At 44.3% G+C, this 27,486-nt stretch overlaps 1 protein-coding gene across 7 annotated transcripts in view; it reads left to right on the forward strand.

Annotated features, from left to right (window-relative positions):
• Positions 1-24,702, forward strand: part of TBC1D17 (TBC1 domain family member 17) — a 92,959-nt gene extending 68,257 nt beyond the window's left edge. For all 7 annotated transcript variants that reach the window (XM_056544627.1, XM_056544631.1, XM_056544628.1 and 4 more), the window contains 8 exons: positions 1,085-1,179; positions 1,896-2,012; positions 4,279-4,379; positions 7,298-7,397; positions 16,178-16,275; positions 17,912-18,028; positions 20,896-20,982; positions 22,796-24,702. In XM_056544627.1, coding sequence (XP_056400602.1) covers positions 1,085-1,179; positions 1,896-2,012; positions 4,279-4,379; positions 7,298-7,397; positions 16,178-16,275; positions 17,912-18,028; positions 20,896-20,982; positions 22,796-23,008 — 928 coding nt within the window. In that variant the 3' untranslated portion in view covers positions 23,009-24,702. The remainder of the gene's footprint in view (positions 1-1,084; positions 1,180-1,895; positions 2,013-4,278; positions 4,380-7,297; positions 7,398-16,177; positions 16,276-17,911; positions 18,029-20,895; positions 20,983-22,795) is intronic.
• The last annotated feature ends 2,784 nt before the right edge of the window (positions 24,703-27,486 follow it).

The following is a 27,486-nucleotide window of genomic DNA, read 5'->3' on the forward strand; positions in this document are numbered from 1 at the left end:
GACCATAACTCTATGGAAACCTTCTAATTGGTTCTGAAACCCCCAAAATGTCATCCAAAAATAGGAAAAAGTGAGGATTAAAGGAAAATAGGTAGATAACTAATACAGATAAAGCAAATCCTTACATATAAAAGTAAGAAAGATCTGCTGGGAGCTGTAAATCACTGTCTATGTCAGTGTTTCCCAAGCAGGGAGCCTCCAGCTGTTGCAAAATTACAACTCCCAGCATGCCCGGACAGCCTTCGGCTGTCCGGGCATGCTTGGAGTTGTAGTTTTGCAACAGCTGGAGGCACCCTCTTTGGGAAACACTGGTCTATGTAGAGGACAGGAGCTTCTTCAGGGTCCTGTACAGAACACAGTGTCCTAAAAAAAGTAACATGGAGCCGCCATCACCTGGTGTCCAAAGGAGCAGCTAACCCTGGTACAGGTAAAGAGTACACAACATGTAATACCTCCCTGTACTGTAGGGGGCGCTACCAGTGCATGCACTTTAGGAATACAGGGGTTTTACCAATGAATTGTCCATTCTAATTGGTCGGTTCTTCCAGCCATTGACACGTTTCGCAGATTCCATAGCATTGTATGTTGAGTCCGGTTTCAAGTTACAATGGTCCAGAAAAGACCATTGTATGTTGAAACTATTGTATGTTGAGGCCATTGTAAGTTGAGGGATCACTGTATATGACAATTATATTTATTTTATCTACGACACCAAATTAGATGCAATCAAATAAAAACATACATTTATAAATTTGTAAATAAATATATATATATATATAATTTTTTTTTTTTTTCCCAAGGGCTTTTTTTTTTCATTGGTTATCTGCCCACGTTGTCTTCTTTACTGTAGATGTTCCTCATGCCACATGTACCTCACTGATGGAAGGTATTGGATTATGTAGTTACATGGTATAAATGAGGGAAAAGCTTTGGGGATATAAGGGTTAATGCTGCCTCTCCCACGCAGCTTACAAATTGTAAACTGTAACAGAACCAAGCAAAGCGGGTAGATAGCACGGGCTCGGTGCCATCTCCGTGGGACACTGTTCAGCACATGTTTCAGTGTTTGTCTTGCTGTTTCCAGGGATGAGTATTTCCGTATGAAGCTGCAGTGGAAATCTGTGACCGAAGACCAGGAGAAGAGGAATTCTCTGCTGAGAGGTTACCGCAGTTTGATTGGTCAGTATCCTAACATTTTATCACTGCAGGGATATAAGAAAGTTACAACCTAATGTCTATGCTAAATTCTATAATTCACCAACAGTTTTCAGCTTTAGTCCGGGTTCACACTACGGAATCCCTTTCGGTAGATCCGCTCAGAAATGCATTGCTGTGTATGGAGACAGTAATGCAGTCCACATGGTCCCAGCACTGGCCACCTTTTGGATCTCCAGCATTTTTGGCATAGATTCCGTGGTGTGAACCTGGCCTAAAAGTGTACCTGTCACAAGAGAAAAGAAAAAAAAATGCTCCAGCCTTACTCTTTACCTGGTGCTGATCCTTAAGTCCTGGTTTTTATCCTTTTAAGGCTCCTAATTCTCTTTATGGTGCTCATACTGTAAGCAGTTCACTGAGGAGGAGGGGCGTTCCCTTGCCCTCACATCTCATGTGGGAACTTCCTCCCTCACTTCTTAGAGCTGACAGCCACACCCCCTCCCATAGACTTACATTAAGGGGGCATTGCCGACCCCCGCAGCGCACCCACAGCGTTCGGAACTAAATGTTCCAAACGCTGGCCAGTGGAGAACCCCTTTAATTTCTAGTAACACAACCTACAGGTCTCATTCCACTGTAGAGTCATGTATAATGTAGAATGTATATTACTGTGTACATATAGCTGAAATAATACATATTTTGAAGTTCTGATCTTGTATATATTTCGTATTGTATTGCAGAAAGAGATGTCAGCCGTACAGACCGGAACAACAAGTTCTATGAGGGGAATGACAACCCAGGACTCTGCCTTCTCAATGATGCCTTGATGACATACTGCATGTATAATTTTGATCTGGGTAATGTATAGTCTTTAACATAAATATCCATAGTTTTGCCCCGGAGATTGAGACTGCTGTGATTTTATTTTTACATTTATGTTGGATATTATGGTTGTTTTGGAGCTTTTATAAGACCGCCAAAAGTGAGTGCAGGTCATGGAACTCCAAAATGACTCCTAAAATAGTTAATAATGTATAGAAGGAGAACTGGAATTCTTGTAATACACAACTCCATGTGCGTCACTGATTAAATAGTGAATTACATCTTCAAATCTACAAAGGTTTAGCAGCAGCTGAGGTATGTATTACTGTGTGCCCAGATCATGCCAAATGCAGTGCTTGCAAAGTAGTGACTGTATGACAGTGCCATTCCAAAATGCCTACAGATTGCATTGGACAGATTAAAGGGGTTATCCAGGAAAACATGTTTATATATATATATATATATATATATATATATATCAACTGGCTCCAGAAAGTTAAACAGATTTGTAAATTACTTCTATTAAAAAATCTTAATCCTTTCAGTACTTATGAGCTTCTGAAGTTAAGGTTGTTCTTTTCTGTCTAAGTGCTCTCTGATGACACGTGTCTCGTGAACCGCCCAGTTTAGAAGAGGTTTGCTATGGGAATTCACTTCTAAACTGGGCGGTTCCCGAGATACGTTTCATCAGAGAGCACTTAGACAGAAAAGAACAACCTTAACTTCAGAAGCTCATAAGTACTGAAAGGATTAAGATTTTTTAATAGAGGTAATTTACAAATCTGTTTAACTTTCTGGAGCCAGTTAATATTATAAAAAAAAAGTTTTTTCCTGGATAACCCCTTTAAATAGTAGTCACATGATTTTGTTTCTGGACTTCCTGTCTGCCCTTTTACTGTATTTAAAGAGGTAGTCTAGGGAACTAAAGTGTCTGATTGTGGGGGGGGGCGGCGTTAGTGTCTGACCGCAGGGTCCCCCCCCCCCCCCCCCCCGATCTCCTTAAGGCACCCCAGCTACTCAGACGTCCTTGCCGCACTCTAGCCCCCACGTTCCTGACCGAACGCAAGTGACGGCCCACTCAACCAAACACAGGCGGAGCATTGTTGTGGTTATTGATTTGCCACAACGATTTGTCCTGTGGATGGGGATAAGTGTCTAAAAAGTTAAGTTCCCTGAACTTCCCCTTTAAAGGGGCACTCTGCTGCTAAGCATTTGGAACAAATGTCAAGCCCCCTCCCATAGACTTGCATTGAGGGGGCGGGGCGTGACTTCACGAGGGGGCAGGGCTATGACGTCACGAGCTCCCAGTGCCAGTTCCAGCGTTCGGAACAGTTTGTTCCAAATGCTGAGGAGCGGAGTACCCCTTTAACTTCATTTTTTAAAGGGGTTTTTCAGATTTAGAAAAGCAGAGCTGATTTCCTCAGGTTTTGTTTGTATTGCAGCTTAGTAACATGGAAGTGAATTCAGCCAGCTTGCAATACCACACACAACCTTTGGATAGGTGTGGCACTGTCTTGAAGAAATTAACTCTGATTTTCCAATACTGGATAACCCTGTTAGGCCCTTTTACACGGACTAATTAGCAGGTAAACTATCATTCCTAGGAGTCCCCTTTCCTGATAATAGGCAAGTGTGAAAAGGCCAGATATCAACAGCCCAACAAGCAAACCTTCATTTATTGGCTGATTGAAACTTTTGTGCGACCATCTAAATTATCACTGCAAATTGCCGTAAAGAGAATTTCTTCCAAACACAGCACCACACCTGTCCTCAGGTTGTGTGTGGTATTACAATTTGGCCCTATTCACTTCAACGGAACTAAGCTGCAACACCACACACAACCTGCGGTCAAGAGTGGCGCTGTTTCTAGAAGAAATCAGCTCTGTTTTTTTTAATCCTGGTTAACCCCTTTAATGTCATGTATATGACCAGCTTAAAGGGGTACTCTGGCACTAAGACATCTTATCCCCTATCTAAAGGATGCATGTTCGCTCAGGATCTGATTACTGGCGATCAAGGCCCCGTGATCACCAGTAATCAGACCCTGAGCGAACGTGCTCTGGGGACTGATTGTAACGGTTTGCTGCTTGCAAGATCACGGGGGTCCCAAGTGGCGGGACCCCGCAATCAGGCATCTTATCCCCTCTTAGCGCCGTAGTACCCCTTTAATTAAGTCCTCAGGTCTCACATTTCTTCTCTATTGCTCTGTTTGTCCCTCTAAACATCACAGGGATAGCGGCTCCTACCTGTGGGATTGCAGGATTAGCTCATTTTAATGAAATGTCTATTTTCCCTGCTCAGGGTATGTTCAAGGAATGAGCGACCTCCTCTCCCCCATATTGTATGTCATGCAGAATGAGGTGGATGCCTTCTGGTGCTTCACTGGGTTCATGGAGATGGTGGTAAGTTTTATACTACATCACATACTCTTTTACTTTTCTAAAGGTTGTTGCATGGAGCACCCGGCTAAAGACCTGCTAGTTTCAATGGACAACACCAACAGTCTAACCCAGTGTTTCCCAATCATGGTGCCTCCAGCTGTTGCAAAACTAAAACTCCCAGCATGCTGGAAGTTGTAGTTTTCCAACAGCTGGAGTCACCCTGGTTGGGAAACACTGGTCTAATGTCTTCTTAGGGTCCAATTTCCCACCGGCAGTCACAAGCGGACACACACAGCTACCCAGCCGCAGCAAGGAGCTCGCTCTTGTGACTGCTGTTGGGGCATCCGCAGTGTATTTCACGCTGTGGATGCACCAACAGCAGTCACAAGAGAGGGCTCCCTGCTGCAGCTGGGTAGCTGTATGTGTCCGCTTTTGACTGCCGGCGGGAAATCGGACCCTATGAGCAGCTTCGCATGACCCTACCTTAGAGTGCATTCACACACACCGGAGCCACTACAGATAAGCTATGAGGACCTGTTTGTAGGGGACACAGACTGAACATCTGCTTTAGGTGTCTCTACATACCAGACTTATGGGGGATGACATATTATTCCCATTATTTATCTCAGTTTCTTGGCCAGGGTGGAAGAATTATATTGACGTTAAAGAGTACCTGTCGCCAAATAAAACTTTTAATATAGTGTTCCTTGTGTAATTAGCAGACACTTTCCTATTTACTTGCTTTTAAAATTATCAGCATAAATATGTTTAAAATGTAATATAAAAAACAGCCACAAGGTGGCTCTGTTCTGTTCCCTGACACAATTAATACAGTGAGTTTGGTCTGCTCCCGGCCTGGCAGGAGTCCAAACTCAGGAAGTGTTTCTCTGCACTGAGCTTGATTGACAGCTGCACAGAAAGTGAAAGCTCCACAGATTCTCGCAGAAAGCTGCGCAGACTGAAACCTGCAGGAGAGCCTCACTGATAGCAACACAGACTGAAACATGCGCAAAGCCTGAGGTCTTCTATTCATCACAGCACTGCAACAACGTGAGGGCGGAAGTGGTCCCCCAGCAGGCTTCAGTGATGTCATGCCTGCTGGGAAACGCCCACTTTCTCCTGCTGGGAAATTGCACTATGTGAGCAAGAATAAAGGTATGATACAGAGAATTTTAAAGCTATATAAAAAAATTTCAGGGTGGGAGGGGTGTTAGGAGTAGTTAGGGAACATTACCTGAAATAGTTTAGAACAGTTTATTAGGTGACAGGTACTTTTTAAATACAGTAACACCTAAAGTTAGGTTTTTACTTCACTTGCAACCAAAGACATCACCATGAGAAATAACATAAAAGACTATTCTGGTTGGTTCCAGTTAACCTACTCCTGCTACAATCAGAAGCATTGTTTATTAGGACCATCATCTTGAATAGGACAAGTAAATACAGTCCGCCTAAGGCTGCATTTCCCAACCAGGGTGCCTCCAGCTGTTGCAAAACTACAACTCCCAGCATGCCCGGACATGCTGTCAATGGGATCCTTCAGCTGTCCGGGCATGCTGGGAGTTGTAGTTTTGCAACAGCTGGGGGCACCCTGGTTGGGAAACACTGCCCTACCATTGTGCTTCCCTAAAGGGGGGCTCAGTCGCTGATTGTACTAGAGCGGGAAAAAAAAACTGCATGTCCCTTTCCCCCCCCCCCCCCACTCAACTCTTGTACAATACCGAGCACCTGACGGGCCCCATTCAAGTCAATGGGGTCTGTTGGGACCCAGCATTGTCAGTTGTGCTTTAAAGGGCTTATCCAGGGAAAAACTTTTCTTTTTTTTATATATATATATATATATATATATATATATATATATATATATCAAAGTTAAACAGATTTGTAAATTACTTCTATTAAAAAATCTTAATCCTTTCAGTACCTATGAGCTTCTGAAGTTAAGGTTGTTCTTTTATGTCTAAGTGCTCTCTGATGACACGTGTCTCGGGAAACGCCCAGTTTAGAAGCAAATCCCCATAGCAAACCTCTTCTAAACTGGGCGTTTCCGGCGACACGTGTCACCATAGAGCACTTAGACAGAAAAGAACAACCTTAACTTCAGAAGCTCATAAGTACTGAAATGATTAAGATTTTTTAATAGAAGTAATTTACAAATCTGTTTAAAGGGGTATTCCAGGAAAAAACTTTTTATTTATATATATATATATATCAACTGGCTCCAGAAAGTTAAACAGATTTGTAAATTACTTCTATTAAAAAATCTTAATCCTTTTAGTACTTATGAGCTTCTGAAGTTAAGGTTGTTCTATTCTGTCTAAGTGTTCTCTGATGACACATGTCTCGGGAAACGCCCAGTTTAGAAGAGGTTTACTATGGGGAAACTGGGCAGTTTCCGAGTCACGTGTCATCAGAGAACACTTAGACAGAAAAGAACAACCTTAACTTCAGAAGCTCATAAGTACTGAAAGGATTAAGATTTTTTTAATAGAAGTAATTTACAAATCTGTTTAACTTTCTGGAGCCAGTTGATATATATAAAAAAGTTTTTTCCTGGATAACCCCTTTAACTTTCTGGAGCCAGTTGATATATATATAAAAATTTTTTTCCCTGGAATACCCCTTTAACCCTTTCAGGGTTTGTTCGGCGCAAAAAAAAGAAAAATGCATAAATAAAGCTGAATGGACGCTGAACGGGTCAAAGGAAAACGACTTTCTAATCTGTATCTGAGGCCGCTGCTTGTGGCTCCTTTTTTTTTTTCTTCTCCTGTCTCATAATTCACCATTTGTCAGGTCCCATTCATGCCTGTGCAGAGGAATTTTACTAGCTATATAACCGCCTAGTATTTGCTGACAGCTACAGTTACCGCTCAATGCAGTCAGTGTGTAGGGAGAGCTGCTTGTGATCAATGCATTGATTTGTTTCTCCTGCATCTCAGCACCACAACTTTGAAGAGAGCCAAGAAAGTATGAAGAGGCAGCTGTCCCAGCTCAACCTTTTGGTGCGAGTCCTGGATCCTGCCCTCTGTGATTTTCTGGGTTTGTATACCGATCTATATCTTGTGCAGCTGTGGACCTGGCAGAGGTTGGCAGCACTTACACCCAGCTGTATATGGGTCTAGTCTAGCAGAGAACTAGGGGCGCACTGCTGCATCAAATGCTGTTCATAATACATTTAAAGGGGTACTCCACTGGGAAACATTTTTTCTCGGACGCTCTTCATTGGGGGACACAGAGACCATGGGTATATATATATACTCTTGCCACTAGGAGGTTCTGACACTAGGAAAAAAATTCGGCTCCTCCCTGGCAGGACATACCCGCCCACTGGAAGGGAGGTTATCAGATTTATCTAGTGTCAGTAGGAGGCAAGACACATGTCTGGGAGCTCCCCAGACCCGGTCTTTTTTTTAGTATTTTCTAATAAGGGCTGTTTAGTTAGCTTTTCTCCTCACTTTTGTTTCTCATTTTCAGGTGGGGGTTCAGAAGCATGGCGCTGCCTGTTCCCCCATATGCGATAAAGGGGGACAGACATAGAGTATGTACTGTTAACCCCTTCTCGCCAACGGCCAGCGCCTAGAGCTTGTACCCTGGGTCCGGGTCCACCACTGCCCCTGCTCGCCCCGCTATCTTAGCCTGGTATGATGCAGCGTGGCCATAAGCTGGTTGAAGCCGTCTGGGTATATGAAGACCGTGGGTGAGTATATCAGCCCCTCCCCCCTGCACCTGCCCGTCAGTGGACTCACAGTTTCGGCAGCCATTCCTGTCTAAGAGCAGCCGCCGGCTTTTGCAGCGGCTCCCTGTATTTTCTGCAGCCGCTGATTTTCTTTACTTCAGCTTGTCAGATCTCCTCCTGCGCTTTCTGGGCAGCGAGACCCATTATGGCGCAGGCAGCTCCTCCCCCTTCTCCCCGTACTCGAGCGGGAATCTGGAGACTAACTGAGGGAGGACTTTCCCCCCTCTGTCGGCGCTGTCTTGGGAGTGCCGGACAGGAAAAGCCCAGCGCCTTTCTGCGCCTCTCATGAACGGAGCTTAGCTCCGCCCCTCCTCCCACAGCGAGCCCTTCAGGCTTAGGGCGCTGCAGTAGTTGTTCATGCTACCAGGGATGTCAGAGGCTGTCTCCCTCTTCTGACTCCCTGGTTCAGGGCCATTTCTCCTCCAGCTGCTGGCTTAGTGCAGCTGTGCGGCGACTTGCCAGGACGCGCGATTTACTGCTTAGGCACCGGACACCCGCAGTTCCTCTCTTCTCCCGTCCTGACAGGCAAGGATCGGCGCACCTCTCTCAGACGGAGTTTAGCTCCGCCCCTCTACTCCCCCCCCCCCCCCCCCCCCGTAGCACGTCCAGTCCAGGCTTGGGCTCCTGGGGTTAATGCCAGGTTCATTTAAAAATAAAACAAAAAAAACAAAAAATTGTCTTCCTCTGGTCTCTTTGACTGGAAAACGCTCTCTAGCAGCTGTTAATGGTATTGTGTTTTTTTGTGGCTCCCTCTGTGGCAGCTCATAGCTATTACAGTTTTTTGCCCATAATATCTGTTTTTATCAGATTAATATCTGCTGGGTCCTTTTCTGGGACTGTATATGGAGTTTGCCTTTTTTTTCCATGTTTTTTGCCCTCACTCTGTGAGGGAGCATATGCGAACCGTGGCGGGCTGTTACACGGTCCCTGGCGATTCCGGGGTTACATTCCGTGCCTGGTTTCCCCTTACGCTGCGTACCATGCCATGTTTACTGTGGCAGGGATTCTATCCCTGACTTTTAGGCCTCCCCGTCCTCCCACCTACGACCAAGGGGGCACTGAGATCGGCAATTTGACTGTTGTTCCTTTTTCGCCAGTACCTGGAGGTGTACTCGTTCAGCCAGACTGTTGTCTGCACGGTTTCAGACACAGTCGGTCTCCCATCCCTGGGCTGCCATGTGCATGGCTGGGGTTTCCAGTACCTCACTGCTGGTGGGAGAAATCTGGAAGAGGGTCCCCTGCAGGTACACGGGACTGACTTTCTTCTGCTTGAGAGTCGCCCATCAGATCGGCTGCACTCCAGTCTTCTCAGGGCAATGTTGTGGCACGCCGTTGAGTGCTGAGATTATTTTACAAGCTTCCGGACATTTGGATGTCTGTGGTTCCCTTTGTGGTGGCAGTCTTGGTACCCCTCTACTATCATGAGGTACTCATGTCTGTGTACATACATATGCTCTGGACACCCTGCTCATGTAGACCTTTCCTCTCCTCCTTTTCGGTGGGGTGTACCTCAGGCCTTCCTGTGTAATTTTTTCCACAGGTCTGTTGCGGTTGAGCACCCCTGTTCGGCATGGGGCCTCCTGGGGCGACGGCCTGTTCTGCAGCCCCCCCCACATACCAACAGGTATCTTCCTGGGTTCCTGTACCGGGTGCCTCAGGCGCCTGCTCTGTTGCCTTATTCTCATTGGCCAGGATGGCTCTGTGGCTGCACCATCTGCCCCCCCCCCCCTTTTTTTTTTTTTTTTGCAGGATCCCAGGGGGCTACGTCCACCCAGTGCTTTGATCCTTTAATTGTAGTACATTGCGCTCTTGTGAAATTACCTTCCACAGGGGGTACTGGGATCAGGAAGCTTGGCACGGTCAGTGCCTGAGTTTCGTCTCGACCTCCCCTTGTTTTCCCTTCCACTTAGGGGGACTATTTCACTGAGCACTTTCTTCTGCCAAGATGGAACCATCTCGCACTCCCCCCTACATGGTCGGGTACATTGCTGAGCCTTTGTTTTTTTGCTGGGAGCGATCGGAAGTGCTTTTGGCCGACTCTGCTTGTGTGCTTACTGCTCACTATTGCAGCATTGTTCTCCTGTTTCTGGTTGTCTACTGCTGCTCATGCAGCTAGGACATTTTCCTCTGTAGGAGGGTTTTATGCAATCGTGTATAGCTCAGCGACGGCCAGTCTGCCATTGCTCTCTTCGTTCCTTGGCGCAATATCCAGGAAGGGTGTGCTCATCCTTCCTTTTGTCAGTGTCAGTGGCGCTACACTGCCACTGACTGCCAGGTTCTGGGCACAAGAAGGTTACTCCAAAAGATCTTTGGAGTAACCTTCTTGTGCCCAGAACCTGGGAGTTCCAGCTGGGTCCCCTATTGCTTTTCCCTTAATTTCCATCCTGACGAGACCTTGCTGGGAGTGCTCTGGTTCACTCTGACCGCTGGGTCCAAGACCAATTCATTCTTGTTTTTGGCTCTCTTCTAGACTGCTATAGTGTACCTTATATTCTTGGTCTGTCCTCCTAGTCCTTCGGGCCTTCGTGTAGTGCCTTGGCCCAGACTTCTCCACGATTCCATTGTGGGGCGGTCGTTCTGTACCGCTCCTCTTCTTGTCCTGACATAGCAGTATGTTTTCCGGAGCGTTTCGCGGTTGTTGGTTTTGCTCCCCCTACAGGTGGGGCACCTTCCGGTGTCTTGAGAGTCTCCAGTTCCATGTCGATGTTCCGGTTTTCCAGGTTACTCCTTACTTTCCTTTTCCTCCTTTGGGGTCCATTTACTCTGGGGTTGGATGGCAAGTCTGCCTACCGGGTTGTTCGAGTCGGGCTATTTTTCATCTGCAGCATGGCTGTGGTTTCTTCCCGCTGTTCAGCCTGTGTGGTGTCCTCTCCGAGTCCGCTCTTCTCCCCGGGTGCTCACGCTGTGCCCCTGGGACAGTGTTTTTTTTTTGGCGCCTACAGCTTTTTGGTTCGGATGTTCTACACCATGCCTCTCCGGAGACGATTTCCGTCTCTCTTTTCCAGAGCTTTCTGGTCTTCACCTTGACTGACTCGCCTTTGGCTCTCCCTGGTTTTTCTCGCCTAGTTCTCTGGTTTGGGTTGGTCCTCTGTATGGGGTTCTATTGTCGTTCGCTTGTCGCTCTCGCTCTGTGTTGTTCTGTGGTTCGTGGAGTTAGTTTCTCCTTCAAGGTTGGTTCGGCCCATCGGGTCTCTGCATCACCTCTTCTTGTCTCTCTCTGTGGCCTGTTGATTTAGAGTCTCTTCTCTTCTAAGGACGGTCCCTTCCTTGGCATCCTTTTAGCCCAGGGTCTTGTCTGTGAGTCTTACGGCCGGCTGGGGTTCAGTCTCCGGACGGAATCCCTCTGGTGTTGTTCTTCCCACCCCAAGGACTGCTTTGGTACATCCCATGGTCTCTGTGTCCCCCAATGAGAAAAGGAGATTTTTTTTGTACTCGTCGTAAAATCTCGTTCTCGTAGCCTTCATTGGGGGACACAGCACCCATCCATTTCTTCCTTCTTCTCTGGATAGCCTTTTCCGGTTCTTGAGTGTTTCTCTGGGATTCCTTTCTATGGTCCTTCGGACTTGTCTCTTGGTTGGCTTCTCCTACTGCTTTGTGGCAAAACTGATTACCTCACTTCCAGTGAGCAGGTATATCCTGCCAGGGAGGAGACCACTTTTTTTCCCTAGTGTTAGCGCCTCCTAGTGGCAAGAGCATATACCCATGGTCTCTGTGTCCCCCAATGAAGGCTACAAGAAAGAGATTTTACAGTGAGTACAAAATAAAAATTGTATTTTTTTTTTTTTAAATCAACTGGTGTCAGAAAGTTATACAGATTTATAAATTACTATTTTAAAAAAAAATCTTAAACCTTCCAATACTTATCAGCTGCTGTATGCTCCACAGGAAGTTCTTTTATTTTTGAATTTCCTTTCTGTCTGACCACAGTGCTCTCTGACACCTCTATCAATTTTAGGAACTGTCCAGAGTAGAAGCAAATCCCCATAGCAAACCTGTCCTGCTCTGGACAGTTCCTGACATGGACAGAGGTGTCAGCAGAGAGCTCTGTGGTTAGACAGAAAGGAAATTCAAAAAGAAAAGAACTTCCTGTGGAGCAAACAGCAGCTTACAAGTACTGGAAGGGATAAGATTTTTATATAGAAGTAATTTACAAATCTGTTTAACTTTCTGGCACTAGTTGATTTAAAAAAAAAATGTTTTCCAGTGGAGTACCCCTTTAATCATTCAGATGAATTTGCTAGCCCTTAAACCCAATATTTCCATTACATCTGATTTAACACCAGCATTTGTTAACTATTTGTTGGTATAGTACTTTTTTTCCCCACTCTTTTACATTAAAAGTTTTCCTCTGCCAAATCGGTCCCCAGAGGCTGCAGCCACATTCTTTCCCAAAAGCAGCTCCTCAACAATGTCGGGGACACTGTACGGCCAGACCGGGCTGAGAGTACAGGGAGCCCAGGCTGCTGCTCTAAGTAGAAGTAGCCTCTTCTTTAACAGTCTCCACAGCTGATCCCTGAGCAGGATCATTGTTCAGACATTACACGTTAATTGCAGATAACTTCTTCTTATGTTATATACAAGGGGAAAATGCTGGTGATATATTGATTTATTATGTATATGTGTGTGTACTGCGGATAAAGCTAAACTCTACTGAAAACGTAAAAGTTTGCACATGACTGCAGATAATCTCAGTGAGGGACATTTATCATTTTGCACAATTGCATTTTTTTTGGCAATTTTAGTTAGAACATCTTTCAAAGTTGTCTACTGTTTGGTGCAACTTACACCACTTTTTGCAGTGGAGCTGTATTTATTATTTGGGCAAATTAAATTTAGAAGTTTTTTTTTTTTTTTTTTTTTTTTTTGCCTACTTTTTTTCCCCCCCCCGCAAACCTACACCACCTAATAGGACACGTACAATAGTGTCTATGCTAGAGCACAAAGCTTAAACCAATCTCTGAAGCCCACTGGTTTCTATAATTGCACAAAATTTATCAAGTCCTTTTTCTTAAATTTTGAGCAACTGTGCAAACAATACACCAAGCAAACGGGTAAAATCTTTTCTACCTTACACCAACATTGATAAATGTCCCCCAGTATCTCTACCCATGTTACAGTGCGAAAGCTTAGCTATGAGGACCCGTTTGTAGGGGACTCAGACTGAACAGTTTATAAGGGTAAAATGCTGGTGATGCTATCTATCTATCTATATATATATATATATATATATATATATATATATATATATGTGTGTGTGTATATGTGTGTATACATATATATATATATATATATATATATATATATATATATATATATATAAAAACTTGAACCTCTACAGCAGTGATCCCCATCCTGTTGCTCTCCCAGCTGTTGCAAAACCACAACTCGAGTTGTAGTTTTGTGGGAGCTGGATCCGACTGGGAGTTGCAACAACTTAAAGGGGTACTCCGGTGGAAATTATTATTTTTTTTTTATAAATGAACTGATGCCAGAAAATTAAACAGATTTGTAAATGACTTCTATTAAAAATGTTTTCAGAGGAAATTCTTTTCTTTTTGAATTTCGTTTTTGTGTTGTCCACAGTGCTCTCTGCTGATACCTCTGTCCGTGTCAGGAACTGTCCAGAGCAGCATAGGTTTGCTATGATGATTTTCTCCTGCTCTGGACAGTTCCTGATACGGGCATCAGGTGTCACCAGAGAGCACTGTGGACTAGACAAAAAAAGAAATTCAAATTGAAAAGAATTTCCTCTGTAGCATACAGCTGCTAAAAGGTACTGGAAGGGTAAAGATTTTTTAATAGAAGTCATTTACAAATCTGTTTAAAAATTTTCTGGCACAAGTTGATTTAAAAAAAAAAAAAGGTTTCCACCAGAGTACCCCTTTAACCCCTTAAGGACTCAGGGTTTTTCTGTTTTTGCACTTTCGTTTTTTCCTCCTTACCTTTTAAAAATCATAACCCTTTCAATTTTCCACCTAAAAATCCATATTATGGCTTATTTTTTGCGTCGCCAATTCTACTTTCCAGTGACATTAGCCATTTTACCCACAAATGCACGGCGAAACGGAAAAAAAAATAATTGTGCGACAAAATTAAAAAAAAAAACGCCATTTTGTAACTTTTGGGGGCTTCCGTTTCTACGCAGTGCATATTTCGGTAAAAATTACACCTTATCATTATTCTGTAGGTCCATACGGTTAAAATGATCCCCTACTTATATAGGTTTGATTTTGTCGCACTTCTGGAAAAAAATCATAACTACATGCAGGAAAATGTATACGTTTAAAAATGTCATCTTCTGACCCCTATAACTTTTTATTTTTCCATGTATAGGGCGGTATGGGGACTCATTTTTTGCACCGTGATCTGAAGTTTTTATCGTTATGATTTTTGTTTTGATCAGACTTTTTTTATCACTTTTTATTCATTTTTATGAACATTTTTATTTTTATGGTATAAAAAGTGACCAAAAGACGCTTTTTTGGACTTTGGAATTTTTTTGCGCGTACGCCATTGACCGTGCGGTTTAATTAATGATATATTTTTATAGTTCGGACATTTACGCACGCGGCGATACCACATATGTTTATTTTTATTTTTTTTTACACTGTTTTATTTTTTTTTATGGGAAAAGGGGGGTGATTCAAACTTTTATTAGGGAAGGGGTTAAATGACCTTTATTAACACTTTTTTTTTACATTTTTTTTGCAGTGTTATAGGTCCCATAGGGACCTATAACACTGCACACACTGATCTCCTATGCTGATCATTATTATCCCATAGGGACCTATAACACTGCACACACTGATCTCCTATGCTGATCACTGGTGTGTATTAACACGCCTGTGATCAGCATTATCGGCGCTTGACTGCTCCTGCCTGGATCTCAGGCACGGAGCAGTCATTCACCGATCGGACACCGAGGAGGCAGGTAAGGGCCCTCCCGGTGTCCGGTCAGCTGTTCGGGACGCCGCGATTTCACCGGTCCCGAACAGCCTGACTGAGCAGCCGGGTCACTTTCAATTTCACTTTAGAAGCGGCGGTCAGCTTTGACCGCCGCTTCTAAAGGGTTAATACCGCACATCGCCGCGATCGGCGATGTGTGGTATTAGCCGCGGGTCCCGGCCGTTGATGAGCGCCGGGACCGACGCGAGATGATGCAGGATCGCGGCGCGATCCCGCTTCATATCGCGGGAGCCGGCGCAGGACGTAAATATACGTCCTGCGTCGTTAAGGGGTTAACGGCCACAGGTTGAGAATCACTGCTCTATAGCATAACTTTTGTAGTATTAAAAAAAAACAAAAAAAGAGCAAAAAGGGAGTGCGTTGTTTTCCAGCACATGTTTGGCCTAAACATGACGGACGTTGTTGGTGTAGTTTGGGTAGGGCACATGAAAAATGCAGGTTGTCAGAGGTCATTGAGGTATTGCACATGGGGAATTGAGGTTTTCAGGGGTCATGTAGGTATTGCACATAGGAAATGGAGGGTGTCAGGGGTCATATACAGATGTAGTCCAGGCCTGGTTACTGCAGCCCTGCTCCCATTCACTTGACTGGGCACTTAGCTCGCATTTACGTGGTGCTGCCACTACACAGTGAACAGAACCTATTGCTTCTGGCTCCGTTCACTGTGTAGTGCAGAGGCCTGATCAGCGAGGGTCCTGGGTGTCTGCACCCCACCGACCTGCAAACTATGGCCTATCCTGACCATAAGCCATTAATCATATTAGCCCGGGAAAGCCCTGCCATTACATTTGGTTCTGCTGCTCCATTATAAAGTGGATATACTCAGACTACAGGCAGCATCTGCACTAACCCATCTCTCAGACTGGGAAGTAAGATTTGGCGCAGCCATTGCTGTAAAATGGACCGATTTGTGTGTAGAAAGTAAATTGAATACAGATCCCCATATCTTTATGCGTTACAGATAACAGTGCTCGCCTCCCACCCACAATGAAAGATAGATATATATTTATTTTATTTTATTTATCTATTATTTATTTATTTTAACAGTAATGAATATTTTATGAACATTGATTTTTATTTATTTATTTTTTATATTTATTTTACTATCTTCTATTAGATTCAAAAGAATCTGGAAACCTAAGTTGCTGCTTCAGGTGGCTGCTCATTTGGTTCAAACGGGAATTCTCCTTCCAAGATACACTTCTCCTATGGGAGGTAAGCACCAGCAACTAGTAATACAAATATAATCTCAGTTCATGCCTTCTGTATGGGAAGACATGAACTGGCTGTGGTGGTCCCCTGATGTGATAGAACACTGCTTCCCAGCCAGGGGGCCTCCAGCTGTTGCAAAACTACAACTCCCAACATGCCCGGACAGCCAAAGGCTGTCCGGGCATGTTGGGAGTTGTAGTTTTGCAACAGCTGGAGGCACCCTGGTTGGGAAACACAGTGATAGATAATGATAGGTAATGACACTATGTCTAAAGTCTGGTAACGGTTATCTATACCGGTGTAATGAGAAATTGTGTGTCTTGACAAGTTCTATGTCCCGATCAGCTGTTGAAAGTGCTGAGTCAGCAGAGCTGCCAGCACAGACACTGTGATTGCACTGTGATTGGTTGATGGGAGTGTGTCTGCTCACTGCAGAGATCACACAGTTTCGAGCTTCTAGACAAGCCTACACAAGCAGAGACACAGATTTTTGCAAACCCTAACCCTTATTTATTGAGACTGGACACACATCTTTTCAAACCCTAATCTTTCATGTACCCAACTTTTCCAGGACACATCTTTTCAAACCCTAATTTCTTATGTACCCAACTTTTCCAGGACACACATCTTTTCAAACCCTAATTTCTTATGTACCCAACTTTTTCCAGGACACACATCTTTTCAAACCCTAATCTCTCATGTACCCAGCTTTTCCAGGAGACATAATCTCTCAAGTACCCAGCTTTTCCAGGACACACTTGTTTACAAACCCTATTCTCTCATGTACCCAGCTTTTCCAGGACACACATCTTTTCAAAACCTAATCTCTCAGGGTTTGCAAAAATCTGTGTCCATGCTTGTCTAGGCTTGTCTAGAGGATGCGAAACAGTGTGATTTTTGCAGTGAGCAGACACACCCTCCCATCAACCAATCACAGTGCAATCACAGTGTCTGTGCTGGCAGCTGTGCTGACTCAGCACTTTCATCAGCTGATCGGGACACAGAACTTGTCAAGACACAGAATTTCTCATTACATCGGCTCCATGCTTAGCATTGTTGCCTTTCAGCTTTGGACTCCTTGGCTTAGATCCATGCGAGACAACATATGCAAGGAGTTTGTATGTTCTCCCTTCCTTTATTAGTCGGTGTCTTCCGGGTGCTCAGATTTCCGCCCACAGTACTAAAAATTGGGATAGTTAGACTGTGAGCGCCAATTGGGACAGATCCAATGTGGTGCAGAATATGTCTGCACTATATAAGTAAATAAAATAATTAAAGGAATTGTATTGTATTGGTTATCTGGCACTAGTGCATATCAATATGTGTATAAATGACCCACACCACTTGCCGCAGTCTACTTTAACCCCTTCTTTACAGTCTTGCTATTACATGATGAGCGGTCAGTGGTTATAAAACCTGCCAATCTTTAGTGTTGTCAGCATCCATAGATTATCGTTCCTCAGAGTAATAAATCCCTTTTTTGTCACCATGTGAGTATTGCTCTGAACAGCTTCATGCTGCCCACATATCAGATGTTCGGTGTGAAATCTGCAGACACAATTAACGGTGCCAAATCAGATCTGTTATAATAATATTCCTGCAAAGAAGTCATCTTCCCCTTGTTTGTATTTGCATCAAGGTGCTGTGGACGGGGCTGCCGTGTCCTAACTTCCATCTTCTCGTCGCTTGCGGCATACTCGATTCAGAGCGGGAAGCGTTAATGAACTCTGACTATGGCTTCAATGAGATCCTTAAAGTAAGTGATGCTGGACGCGGAACATATAAGATGCTATAGGCCTCTTTATCAGTTCATCGTAATGTCCTACTGCAAAGAAAATTATATAAACCATATTTAGGGGCTTAACTTTAAAGGGGTACTCCGGTGCTTAAACATCTTATCCCCTATCCAAAGGACAGGGGATAAGATGCCTGATTATGGGAGTCCCGCAGCTGGGGACCCCCGGGATCATGCACGCGGCACCCCGTTTGTAATCAGTGCCCGGAGCGCGTTCGCTCCGGGTCTGATTATGGTCGACCGCAGGGCGGGCGGCGTGTGATGTCACGCCTCCGCCCCCGTGTGACGTCACGCTCCGCCCCTCAATGCAAGCCTGCAGCTTGCATTGGGGGCGGAGCATGACGTCACACGGGGGCGGAGGCGTGACGTCACACGCCGCCGTCCCTCCGGTCGCCGGTAATCAGTCCCGGAGCGAACACGCTCCGGGCACTGATTACAAACGGGGTGCCTGATCCCGGGGGTCCCCAGCTGCGGGACTCCCGCAATCAGGCATCTTATCCCCTGTCCTTTGGATAGGGGATAAGATGTTTAAGCACCGGAGTACCCATTTAAGGGAACCTGTCATTTGTTATATGCGGGCCAATCCACATGCAGGATTAAACAGGAGCAGGAAGCAGGATCCCGGAACACTATGAATCACTCTATGATGCTTGGGCATTTCAGAGAATTTTAGCTTTAAAAAAAAAATAAATAAAAAAAAACACCAGGACGCGTATAGCTAGTCATTGGGACGGGTCCTAAAGGGGTACTCCGGTGGTAAACACATTTTTTTTTCTAATCAACTGGTGCCAGATAGTTATACACATTTATAAATTACTTCTATTAAAAAAATCTTAATTCTTCCAGTACTTATCAGCTGCTGTATGCTCCAGAGGAAGTTGTTCTTTTCTGTCTGACCACAGTGCTCTCTGCTGCCACCTCTGTCCATGTCAGGAGCTGTCTAGAGCAGGAGAAGTTTGCTTTGGGGATTTGCTCCTGCTCTAAACAGTTCCGGACATGGACAGAGGTGTCAGCAGAGAGCACTGTGGTCAAACAGAAAAGAACAACTTCCCCTGAAGCATACAGAAGCTGATAAGTACTGGAAGGATTCAAATTTTAAATAGAAGTAATTTACAAATCTGTTTAACTTTCTGGCACCAGTTGACTAGAAAAAAATAGTTTTCCACTGGAGTACCCCTTTAAGTGACATGTCTCCCTATACACCAGGGGTTCTCAACCAAGGGTACGCCAAGGGTTATGTGGGGGTACGGCAATTCGCTGACAAATACCGGCCATGCATTGGCCAGTATTTCTCAGCGCAGAGTGGGGATTGGACTCCGCAATGGCTGCTCAATATATTGTACGGCGGCGAGAGCTGCGACCATGGCCACGTTACGTGAGCTGCAGTGGCTGCCAGGCCTGACGTGTCACGTCTCTGACGTTGCGTGGAGGTGTCGGCACAGCGCAGAAGGACGTCACCCTATCAGTGCAGCCCTCCAGCTCCCGCCGAATGGGATAGACACAGGCCTGGTAAGCATGTTAAACTAAGTGCAACACCGCAGTATGGGAGGGTGTTATTGTATGTATCTCATATATTGGCCGAGGGGGATCGGAGGGGGGAATAATGGCACAAGGGGATTAAGATGGTGTGGAGTTGTAGTACCTGTACTAATAGACTTATCGCCCGATGCCATCGTCCATAATATAGCAGAGATGCAGAGCAACTCTATCCACGCTCGCATCTCTGCATTATACTCCGACCGGCCAGTGATATGAATAGGCAATGTGGATTGGCAGGATGGTGGCAGACAGTCCCCGCTCTCAGATGGAAATATGAATGAGTGAGTGGCCAGCCGGAGTACAGAGCAGAGATGCAAGCAATAGATCTCTGCAATAGATAGGACGATCGCATCGGGTGTCAGGATTGTGATCTGTTCCTTAACTGCAGGTACTACTACTTCCAACATGGAGCACACTCTGCTCCTGCATTAATAGACAGATCGCAGAGAGTGTAACTTCTGACACCTGTTGCGATCTGTCTATTAATGCAGGTACTACAGCTCCCAGCATTGAGCAGAGTGTGCTCCATGTTGGGAGTAGAAGTACCTGCAGTTAAGGACAGATCACAGCGAGTGTCACTCCTGACACCCGCTGTGATCCTCCTGTATAATTTATAGATGCGGCCGGCCGCTCTTCTATGGTCCCCTGCACTGACGTATCTATACACCTATACATATTTCCCACAAAGAGTTGTGATTGGCTGGAACCATCTGGCCAATCACAGCTCTCTGCGGGAAATATCAATAGGGTTATATATACGGCAGTGCAGGGGACTGAAGAAGAGCGGACGGCCACATCTATACATTATACAGGAGGATTGCAACGGACCCGTGGTGATATGTCTATTAGTACAGGTACTACTACTCCCATCATAGAACAGTGTGTTCCATGCTGGAAGTAGTAGTCCTACCTAAAAAATAAAGAAATACAAGTGAAAAAAACACACACACAAAATTATTATTGTGGGCTCCATTTTTTGTGTCCTGTCCCTACTTTAGCAGTTATTGCATTTTTTTAATGTAATATTTGTAAGATATTTTAAATACAATTGTAACAAAGTCGTAAAGTAACACATTTGCTTGCAGAGCGGTTATAGCAATGTAACCAGGAGGAACAGTCTTATAACTTTTCTTTTTTTTACCTGAATAAAAGTTAGAGCTCATAACTATCTCCACCCGGTATTGTTTTATGTTATCATGCCTGTAATTTGTTTTGCTCTCAGTGTATTATTGCTCCCCTCCATTTCACTTTACAAACCCTTTTTCCTTGTTGTCTTTGCTCCTGTTCAGCACATTAATGAGCTGACCATGAAGATGAGCGTGGAGGACATTCTGTGTCGGGCTGAAGCCCTGAATCAGCAGCTGGCACACTGTCAGGTGAGTACAGGGGTTATTGCTGCTAACGTCGCATCCCTGCCAGTGCTTATTGACCTCTTCATCGCCTCCCATTCACTGGCCAGACCCCATATTGGATTAGATCTGGCTCTATAGTAGTTTTGGAAGTCTATACACATACTGTTTCCCTTCACAATAGAGAGCCCGGTGCCCCATTCTTTGATGTTTGTTTTGGTTTTGTTACTTTGTATTATAACTGTGGAATAATTTGTACATTTAGAAATGAGTTCATAACAACACCTCTTTATCCATATAAGGGTACGTTCACACGTACGCAGATTTGATGCACAAGATTTTCTGCTGCAGATTTCAATGTAAACTAAATGACTGAGCACAGCTTCTAATCTGCAGTTCCGATCCTGCGCATCAAATCTGCGCAGGATCCTGTATTTGTGAACGTACCCTAAAACTCACAGCGATTAAAGAGTACCTGTCACAAAACAATCTTTTCTAAACTAGCTCAGATGATAGTCCCTAACTACTCCTAACACCCTTCCCACCCTGTTTTACGAGCTTTAAAAAACTCTGTTTTTTACCTGTTGTCAAGCCCCGGGCTGGAGAAAGTGTACATTCACCAGCAACCACAACGTCACTGAAGCCTGCTAGGGGACCACTTCTGCCCTCTTTGCAGGCCAGGGTGAGTCCAAACGCTATAAGAGACTTGTGGCCGGGACACGTAGGGAGACCCCTAGTTGTCATTTTTTCAAAATGCAAATAGAAATAAAATAAAAAAATTTATACAGGAAATGAGAAAGTTGTTTGTAATACAGTAATATACAAAATATCAAAAGAAATTTGATGACAGGTACTCAGTTTAAAAATTATTTTAAAGTAGACGCTGTGATACAAATCAAAAATGAGAGCTAGTGCAAATATATAGGAGATCTCACAGTCTGCTTAAAAATCATACAGCTGTAACATCACATATGCAGCGATTGCATTATATTACAACAAAATTCTTCTATAGTGCTGGGTAAATACAATAATGGGCTAAATATTGCCCCCAAAGGAAAGAGGATAAGATGTCTGATCACGGTGGTCCCGCGGCTGCGGCACCCCAGACATCCGGTGCACGGAGCGAACTTTGCTCTGTGCCGGATGACTGGCGATGCGGGGTGGAGGCTCGTGACGTCAGCCACACCTCCTCAATGCAAGCCTATGGGAGGGGGCGTGATGGCTGTCACGCCCCCTCTCATAGACTTTCATTGAGGGGGCGCGGCCGTGACGTCACGAGCCCCCAGTGCTGCACCCAACACTCTAAATGAATGCCGGGTGCAGCAGGAAGATTGTGGGGATAGGGGATAAGATGTCTAGGGGTGGAGTACCCCTTTAATGTCTGAGGTTGGGATTTGGCACTCCCACCTATTAATAGAAAGGGGGTCTTCCATTTGCATGCCTAAGAATAGGAGGCAATATAGAAAGCTTGTCTCTTCTTCTCGTTCACTTCTCACATTCAGCTTTGAGTATAATTGTATTCCTGTATCTTCCCTTGTTCTTCTGCTCTATTATCCACCAAAACTGGGGAATGAAATCTCCTTGAATTTAATGCAAAATAAACAACAGTGCAAGGACATTGTAGCGGAAAATGCAGTGTAGAGAAATTTATCCTAAACATAGATCCCAGGTGCAGTATCTGGGTATCCGCTACACCACCAGGCTGGATTTCATCTCTCTTGTGATGTTTAGTTGTAATTTGAGACCCTGTTCTATCTCAGAAATATCTATGGGAACCATTGGGTTAATTTACAAGAGCATTAAACTACCTTCTTTCATCTACATTTTTCTCTGTTTGCAGGAATTACCTTTTAATATAAAAGAGCTGCTCGGCATGGCAGATGCGAAGAGTCCAGCACCCAGCACGGACACAGCCAGCCCACCACAGCCCCTCTCTCCGAGCCAGGTCCATGAACTAGATCTCACCGACAGTGTGTCCCCCAGTCAGCCAGACAGTAGTATCGAAATACTGCCCACAGAGGACACTACAACCTCACAGAGCCTGTCTCCTTGACTAGCCTCACCATTCATGCTTTCTAATACTACATCTGCTCTGTGTGCACTGGCGTTGTACTCAGACTCGACTTGTTACGTGGACGATTCTACACAGTCATCTGGTCATGTCTACACAGTCATCTGGTCATGTCTACACAGTCTACACAGTCATCTGGTCATGTCTACACAGTCTACACAGTCATCTGGTCATGTCTACACAGTCTACACAGTCATCTGGTCATGTCTACACAGTCTACACAGTCATCTGGTCATGTACTCACTCACAACTGACAATGACTAAATTATTAACCTCTGTTCATAACTAAAGACTGACATCAGATATCATACATCCTACGTTACCCGTTGATATGCCGCTAGCATCACGGAAACCTCTGCCCCATACGTCATTTGGAAATGGAGTAGTTATTGTATATAAAAAGTTTGCTGCCTTTGTATACTTGAAAATTATGTGATATATTTTCAATGTAGATAGCAATGGCTAAACTAGTAGACCTGATGGGTTCAGGCCTGGGGATGCGACTTATAGCTGCTACCACTCAACCGTGTATCTTTATGCATTTGGTATAATCGTGATATGTCTAGTGAAATTTGTGGCGTGAACAGTTACCCTAAGATTAAGAACTATTCACAAGATAGGGAATAACTAGATGATCGGTGGGGGCCCAGCTACTAGGACCCCCACTGATCACGAGAATGGAGGTCAATTGTCTCCTGATTGAAATGGTATTGGCCATGCCCGACCACTGCTCCATTCACTGTCTATGGGACTTCCAGACATTGTTGAGTGTTAAACTCTGCTATGATGGGAAGACCCATACAGGGAGATTTTTTCAGTAAAACTATGACAGCATTTTTTAAAAAGTTGCACGTGTGACTTTTTGCACAGCTCCGCTCCCCGACACCCACTCACATCTACAACCTGCCTGCAAGATGTTGGGACTACAACTCCCAGCATGTCCTCACTGTAAGGGCATGCTGGGAGTTGTAATCCTGTAATAGCTAGTGGGTGGGTGGTAAATGTGGGCAGGTGGTCGGGGAGCGAAGCTGTGCAAAAAGTCGCACAAAAAGTCGCAGGTCACCAGCCGCAGCGATGTCCCACCCCGGCCGGTGATAGGCTGAGCCCACTGTCATGTGAGAAGTCGGCCAGAGCTCTGCGGCGTCCCCTTACCCAGGAAGTGGAATGACGTCAGCACTTCCGGACCATGAGGCCTGTGCCAGACCAACGGGGGCTCGTAGCAAGGTATGTATAAGTTTATGTTTGAGGCACGGGCACGGGAATATATAAAAGTGCTCCACTACAGTTGTCCTTTAAGGTGGTTGTGCAAGATATGAAAAAAAGGGTTGTGTTTCCTGGAAAGCATACCAATATGAATCGTAGTCTATGAGAAGTATTGCAATACTGCATTTAGGCCTAGACATCAGTGGTGCTGCTTCTGAGAGGACCCTTTTCTCTCTTATCTTGCAAAACCCCATTTATGGGTAGGTTCCCCCATAACTAATCTGCTTGCTTTGATACCAGTGGGTTTGCAATAGTGGCAGATTTGCAGATTTTCCGCTGACCCATTGAAGTCAATGGTATCAAAATCCACTGCAGAATTTTTTTGTTGTTGTTGTTACGTGTGAACTTATCCTTAAAACTGGTGCCAGAAAGTTAAACAGATTTGTAAATTACTTGTATTAAAAAAATCTTAATCCTTCCAGTACTTATTAGTTACTGAGTACTACAGAAGAAATTCTTTTCTTTTTGGAACACCGAGCTCTCTGCTGAATCACGAGCACAGTGCTCTCTGCTGACGTCTCTGTCCATTTTAAGAACTGTCCAGAGTAGGAGAAAATGGACAGTTCCTAAAATGGACAGAGATGTCAGCAGAGAGCACTGTGCTCGTGATTCAGCAGAGAGCACTGTTCCAAAAAGAAAAGAATTTCCTCTGTAGTATTCAGATGCTAATAAGTACTGGAAGGATTAAGATTTTTTAATAGAAGTAATTTACAAATCTGTTTAACTTTCTGGCACCAGTTGATTAAAAAAAAAAGTTTTCCATCGGATTAAGACTGTTAGCAAAGCCCTTTAGGGTGATATTGATGGATAAGTCTGCACTTTTGCCTTCATTGAACATCATGATAGCAGCTTACAACCATGTCCAAGCCAGGAAGGGTAGGGGTCAGTTTATATTATTTCACACAGTCATCACCTTTTTGCCAAAGCGGAAGATAGATGTATTATTTGTAGTTGTCTTAAGACTGTCCGACATTATGGTGTAATTGAAAAGGGTCTTGTCAGCTACAAGATTGATCATCCGAGCCGTCCATAGATGAAAGCAAAGCATTCAGACTTTCAGATATTGATTACAAATGTTGCTGACTTTGAGTAAAAAGATTAAAAAAAAAAAAGGCCACCGGTCATCTTCTTTGGGCTAATTGAGATTGTGTTGTACACGCACTTTGTTCGGACGTGCCACTGTTAGTCCTTCTTGGTTTCGTTGCGGGGGACAGGGGAATAGGAAGGAATTGTGTCAAGCACAAGAATTCCAAGGAGAAAGCTCATTCATCATTCATAGGAACGTATGCTGGTCTACTGCAAACAAAACCAAGAATCGGCTAATGGATGACGGGCGACAAAACAACCCCCAGGCGTCTACACTTTTTAAGCTTTGCACTTTTTTTTATACATATATGTATCTAACTTTCTATGTGTATTATATCTGTTTGTATTTGTATTCTGTATTTAATATACATATGAATATATTTCCATAGACTGTGGGGGAGGGGGGGGGGTTAGTTGGCTGCACACTTTTTTGTTATTTCGGATAAGGGAAAACTTTGTAGCACCAAATGTGATTATCTATACAGCGCTGCTTATCCTGCTCGCTTGATGCCAACTTCACCTTGTGAGTTCCGAAATCCAATGACTGCTGTGAATCCCCTTGTCTAATGACATCTACAGTAACACATTCTTTGGCATGCTGTCTACCTCTCCGGATAATGGCCTCCTTCCTAAAAATGCATTAAAAGTAAAGTAATTTTTAACGTCGGTCTTCTCTTTGTTTTAATCAGACGAGTGTCTTTACGGGTTTTCTTCTGTAATCTACCCAAGGGCAACTGTGACGGTGTGTCCCTGGTGACTGTCTGCAGATTGGGTTTGTAAGGTACATAGGGGGTTATTTATCATTGTGTTCTATTGCTTTTTGGTGTACATTTGCTATTTTTTTTATTTTTTTTGCGCTAATTGCGTTTTTGTTTTTTTTCAAAGTTCTAAAATTGGTAATTTTTACCTTTTGGTGGGGGTAGACCATTTTTTATAGTGACTGATGCAGTGGTCATGAATTTATTATCTGCATATTTTTGTGCAAATTTTGCCGCAACTGGCGCAAAAAAAACAAACGCAAATCTAGACCACCGTCTGACCAGGTCTAAAAAAAATTACTACGTCTGTCTGTTTGCCAAAACTAAAAAATCATCAGCCAGAGTGAAAGAGAGAGAGAATAAGGTTAAGAATAAGAATGTTTAAAGACATAAAATGTTAAAAAAAAAAAAAAAACGTGCTAAGGAAAAGTTAAGCAGTTGTCCATATGAAACAATCAGATATGAGACAATGTTGGGGTTAAATTCTCTTTTGGCAAAGTCTTATTATTTAGACTATGTGTTGGTTTATAGTCTCTCTGAGGTGTCTGTGGTATGTGTTTCATCTGCCTAGTGTCTTTAAAGGAGAACTCCAGAATATAAAAATTGTCCTCCATACTGCAGGCAGAAAAAAAAATAAAGATGTAAATCGCTCCCCCGGGGCCTCTGGTAACCATCTCCGGTCTCCGCCACGATGCTCTTCCTGGTTGCCGGTGGTCGGCGAGTCATACTGCACTCAGCCAATCACCGGCTGCAGCGAAGTCCCGACTCGGCCGGCGATAGGCTGATCGGCAGTGTGACGTTTTCGGCCCCGGCAGCAGGTGCCGGTGTAGTGAAGAATTGTGTGTCTTGAAGCGTTCTCACACTGCCGCTCAGCCTATCGCCGGCCGAGTCGGGACTTCGCTGCGGCCGGTGATTGGCTGAGTGCAGTATGACTCGCCGACCACCGGCAACCAGGAAGAGGATCGTGGCGGAGACCGGAGACGGTTACCAGAGGCCCCGGGGGAGCGATGTACATCTTTATTTTTTTTTCTGCCGGCAGTATGGAGGACAATTTTTATATTCTGGAGTTCTCCTTTAACTAGCTGTTTTTGTTGCGATACTGGGGGCCTTTAGGTAGTTTACCTATCTCACTTTGCTCATTCTTCCTAGCAAAGTCAATTATTTTAGCAGCTTCTATTAATGTCGTTTTCTTTGAAGCTATGGTTAAAATTACCTGAACCAAAAATGTTAACTTTTTTAAAATATTTTTTAATAAATGTTGCTATCATATTTTGGGTTTTATCCACAGCAACATTTTTTCCTATGAGCATTTTGAAAGTCCTTTCAAATATGCACATGTATTTGAAAACACAT

This window comes from Hyla sarda, chromosome 10 (genome assembly GCF_029499605.1).
Source record: "Hyla sarda isolate aHylSar1 chromosome 10, aHylSar1.hap1, whole genome shotgun sequence".
NCBI lineage: Eukaryota > Metazoa > Chordata > Amphibia > Anura > Hylidae > Hyla > Hyla sarda.